This window comes from Barbus barbus, assembly GCF_936440315.1.
Source record: "Barbus barbus genome assembly, chromosome: 4".
Classification (NCBI taxonomy): Eukaryota; Metazoa; Chordata; class Actinopteri; order Cypriniformes; family Cyprinidae; genus Barbus; species Barbus barbus.
In genome coordinates, this window is record NC_136732.1 from 34,555,454 (window position 1) to 34,560,366 (window position 4,913).

At 36.9% G+C, this 4,913-nt stretch overlaps 2 protein-coding genes across 2 annotated transcripts in view; both read right to left on the bottom strand.

The window, feature by feature from the left end:
* The window catches only part of LOC306860736 (protein FAM171A2-like), a 40,758-nt gene extending 37,688 nt beyond the window's left edge, over window positions 1–3,070 (bottom strand). The window contains exon 1 of the mRNA XM_079402602.1: window positions 2,820–3,070. Within this exon, the coding sequence (XP_079258728.1) occupies window positions 2,820–2,919 (100 nt within the window). The 5' untranslated portion in view covers window positions 2,920–3,070. The remainder of the gene's footprint in view (window positions 1–2,819) is intronic.
* Window positions 1–4,913, bottom strand: part of LOC306868757 (nucleolar transcription factor 1-like) — a 967,110-nt gene that overhangs the window by 658,279 nt on the left and 303,918 nt on the right. The window lies entirely within an intron of this gene.

A 4,913-nucleotide genomic window follows, 5' to 3' on the forward strand; every position in this document is an offset into this window, starting at 1 on the left:
TTTGCATGAGAGGAGGAGGATGTAATACCCCCTTAAGGGGAATCTCATGAAATCTGCTGGAAGTTGACAATGCAATGACTCATTATGTGGTGACTGGACATTATCCTACACAATCATGAATGCAATTCAAAAGAGAAGGGCAAAACAGCTCTTTTCAAACGTTTCCATTAAACCACCCTGTTCTGACTTGAATATCAGCCCAAAACCATAATATGAGGAACTGAAAAGCTGTTGTTGTTCAAACTGTGCAAAACAGGCTGGGTCAACACCTGCCTAAAGGCACAGACGGACACACTAAAATCTCCAGCAGTCAGTTTGTATTAGTGTCTTGGCTGGCCTTCCTTCGCCAGGCCTTTGTCCCAAATCAGAGATGTCAGCTCTAGGTGTCAGTTTGATTAGGACAGTGATGTGCATGCCATGCCACTGCAAAAACCCATCAGGATAACTATATTTCACGCTCTGGTAGATACTTTGCACCGTGTCAGTAGCAAACATCTGATGCCTCAATACCATTCACACAACCCTTTAGCTCACAGCTGTAAAGCGATGTAAAATCATGATAAATATATGTATGTTTAGAAAAAAAAATCCAAAATGTATGCTAAGATCAGTGTGTCAAAATTCCTGAACATCAAGATGAAACTAGAGAAGTAACAGGAAACTGCCCTGTCATCCTGCTATTGTGTTTAGATGCTGGGTTGACCACACTGGACTCGGATTCATAATTCTTGAAGTTGAGAAGAAAAGTAATCGATTCGTTTCAACATGGCAATATCACACTTTTTAAAAAAGTATAGACTTTGGAGGAAAGTCTAAGAAAATGATGCTGGAAAATGAGTCATGCTGTGGTAATTAGCTGCTCTCTTCCCAATCTAACAGCAAAAAATGAACACAATTATTCATAATAATTTACATTTAAAGACTCTTCACTCTTTGGAGCCTGGGTCGAGTTTAAAGGGCACAATTTGATGTTGGCATGACATGATATAGATAGATAGATAAACACAAACTGTGTTAATATTATCTCTTACTGGTTAAGCCAAATCCTGTCTGCTTCCCAAACAAATTCATTTTCAAAAACAACTTATTAATATGTATGACTTACTTAATATGTGCATAAAAAGATCTCACTGGAAGGGGAATGATAATGCACTTTGGTGCTTGTGCCTTGATTCCTTGATCTATTCTTGGCTAATAATTTCATTTATTCATATATGTCTAACTTTCAGGGAAACCTTCACATGTTTTTGACTGACTCTGTCTTAAATGTTTCCTATCAGCACAACAAGGACAGCTTAGTCAGCGAAGCCTTTTCCAGTAGACTGCATTGCAATAAAACATGGATAAAAAGGATCCCAGACTTTTTAAAACGTCATCCCAGGTCCTTCTCAGCTCTAGAACTGGGAACTCACACATGGTTTTATGATGTGGCTTCACCTTTATGTTTGTCTTCAAAGGGTCTCAGTAAAGGCTGGAGTCCAGTAATGAACTTCTGATGTGGGTCAGATAACCTCTAATGACTTTGCAGGATACAGATAAGTTTTAAATTCAGTATGCAGACTTTCTTTAAATTTCTCTATTTGAATGGTTCAGAGATAAGGCAGAAGTCTTAGGCCAAAATATCTGTGGTTGAGTTTGTGAGCTGCTTAGTACAAGCACCAATGGAGCGCATAAGAGAAAAGAAGCTTGAAGCCTACATTAATATTCATTGGAAGTTGCTGAGTTCACAAAAGAGTTTGCACAAACATCTCCTAAAGATCCGCTTGGTCATGTGGTGACAAACTGCCAACAGACCATGCAGACCAACAAAACTAGAGCAAGAAAATTCATAAAACTGCTCAGAACAAAACTCAATTCCCAATTTTCCAGTACTTTTTAGGATTGTATTTGTACCACAAGTCATTTGTGTAAACTAACAAATAAGATTTTAATACGAGTATAGTCTCAGTAGCCTATAGCAGAAAATGTTACAATGTTTTGAGTCCAATTACACAAATGTTTGTTTTTCTCTTAAATGCTATATGTGTTGGCCAAAACAATGTTTTGATATTTATATATGTCATATTTAATATTTGTAATCTTGCTGTTACATAATAATAATATTACTCTGCTGACAAGTCCATCTTATGCTGTGATAGGTTCCCAATGGAGCAAGTTGTCACAAAAGGTCAACTTGTGTTCAAATAACGTTTTCCTTGATGTAACAGTTAAAAAAAAATTAAAAGAAATACAATAAATCGTTAGCAAAGACTTTAAAATAGTACCTACACAAACATTCAAATATAAAACTACCAAAAAAAACTTACCCCGTCTCCCTTATATAAAGACTTTCATAATAAATACATTATCATACAAATAATTATGAACTACCGAGGTTAAAGAGACCGGCGGTAGGTAGCTATCACTATCTCTCAGTTTACTTTTTTTTAAAATGGAAATAACAATGTGGGTGGGCTTAAAATACAAAACAATACTAGCTTTACTAGCCTGGAGTTAGTTATTAGATAATATGCAGTGTGTAAACCAAGAAAGGAATGACGCATATTGCTTCTGTTTTTCTGTAGCTCAAGGCCCGTTTAAATAACTTATTCACTGTACAGATACACCGCGGGGTCATCTGAGGGGCCGAACAGATTGAAACCCTTTGTTTCCAGACTGTAACTACTCCCATAAGGCTGTAAAGTAAATGTGCACGAAAGCAAAGGCGCGTAATAAATAGCAGTGCGCGGCAGTTACATAATAAAGCGGTGTTCCGTTCTCCACGCGCAACACAAATATCACATTCAAAGACGGATGCTACAATCTCAAATCAAACTCACCAACTGGTCCTGGAGTCGGCAGTGATTTCGCCAGCGTCCTCCAAGCACTAGAGAGGAAAAGAAAAAGAAAAAAAGAGCGGGAGGTGTGCGGCGGACGCATTCTTACAGCGGCATCGTCAGATCCTCCTTCAGTAGCAGTTCATCCATGTTTCGTTGCGGGATGGCACAAGACTGACTGCTCCAAAGCGCGGTTGACACGGGTGCCTACTCCCTTCCCGAGCACTGCTCCGCTTCTTTCAGTCCTGTTGTCCCAGATGGGAGGGGAGATTTTGGAGTGCAGTGCTCCCATGCGCTCTCTGTCGGCCGAGGCTCGTGCAGCTTCGTTTGGATCATTTGAAGGCCGTTTCCAGCGTTTTGTTGATCAGGAGTAGTTCTCCCACCAGTAATTGGAAATTTGCTGAAAATGTACCCACCCTCAGGCCGTCCATGATGTAGATGAGTTTGTTTCTTCATCAGAACGGACTTTAACATTGAGAAATTTAGCGTTAGGTCTACATCATTTGCTCAGCAATAGATCCTCTGCAGTGAATGGGTGCCGTCAGAATGAGATAAAAACATAACAATAATACACACAAACCCAGTCCAGCAGTTAATGCCTTTTCAAGTGAAAAGTGGCATGTTTTTAAGAAACAAATCCATCATTAATCCGTCAACATATTTGTGTATAGGTTTAGGACTGTTTTTATTTGTAAACAGTGCTTGATTTGTGCACATTTCTTCTAAATCAGGCGAGGCAACTTTTTCACTTAAGAAAGCAATTTTATGGATAGAGGATTGGTATTTCAACCGGAACCAATGGTTTATAGTTAAAATGCCTTAAAGATGGATCATGCAGTTTTTCACTTCACAAGATGTTTATTGCTTGGCTGAATTCACATGGGTTACTTATGGATTACTGTGATGTTTTTATCAGCTGTTTGGACTCTCATTCTGACGGCACCCATTCACTGCAGAGGATCCACTGATGAGCAAGCAATGTAATGCTAAATTTCTCCAAATCTGTTCCAGTCAAGAAACAAACTCATTTACATAATTGATTTGAATCAAATTTTCTGCAACTTTTCATTTTTTGTTATCTACTCCTTTATGCCTATACTTAATATTTTTTTTATTTGCTAATAAATGAAGCTTTACACAAATAAATGAACAGCATGTTTGAGAAATATGATTAAATGACTCACACAAGGCAAAGATTGGAGACAAGTAAGGCTTCAGCTAAATGTAAACTACTGAGTGCACTTTTAAGTTTTAAGTTATGTGATTCTTATCCATACACAGTTTGCTGTTTTTGTCTCACTCACTAGTCATGAAAATGTACTCACATCCTTAAACTGTGCTCACAAACAAATGTCTAATTTCTTACTCCAACCCAAAGCATTTTGATTACACTCTTCAGTGCAGACAAGACATTTAATGACTGCCAACAACAACAACAAAAAAACAGCAGAAATTAAATGACTTACAATGAGTGAAACATATGCATAAAGAAATTTGGTGCAAATTGTCCATAAATTAGATTGAATGAATTTGACAGTTTAAATAACAATGGTTTATTAATAATGCTCAGTGTTCATAGTCTGCTCTACAGCTCAATGATCTAATTACGACTGATAATCAAAATGCATCATCTCCCATCACAAATACTTCAAATGGTACTAATAAAGGTAGTGGGTTGAAGACAATGCTCATTTATGTACATATTGATCTACATTTCTTTAACATAAATTGAAATGCAAGCCATAAGTGTCAGTGCACTTCTATTTCTGCACTTCAAGTAATGATGCTGAAAATTCAGCTTCACATCACAGGAAGAAATTATATTTGAAAATATATTAAAATACAAAACAGTTATTTTTATTTATTTATTTTTCACAATATTACTGTTTTTACACTATTTTGTTCAAATAAATGTAGCCTTATAGTGAGCATAAGAGACTTAACTCAAAATATTCCAAAATGCTGGGCTCGTCAACTAATGTGTGCATCTCTATAACCATAATACATATTTAATGCAATTACAGAAAAATAGAATAAAATAGCAAACAAACTTAAAACAACAACAACAACAAAACCCTCAAGGTATGTGATGTCTCA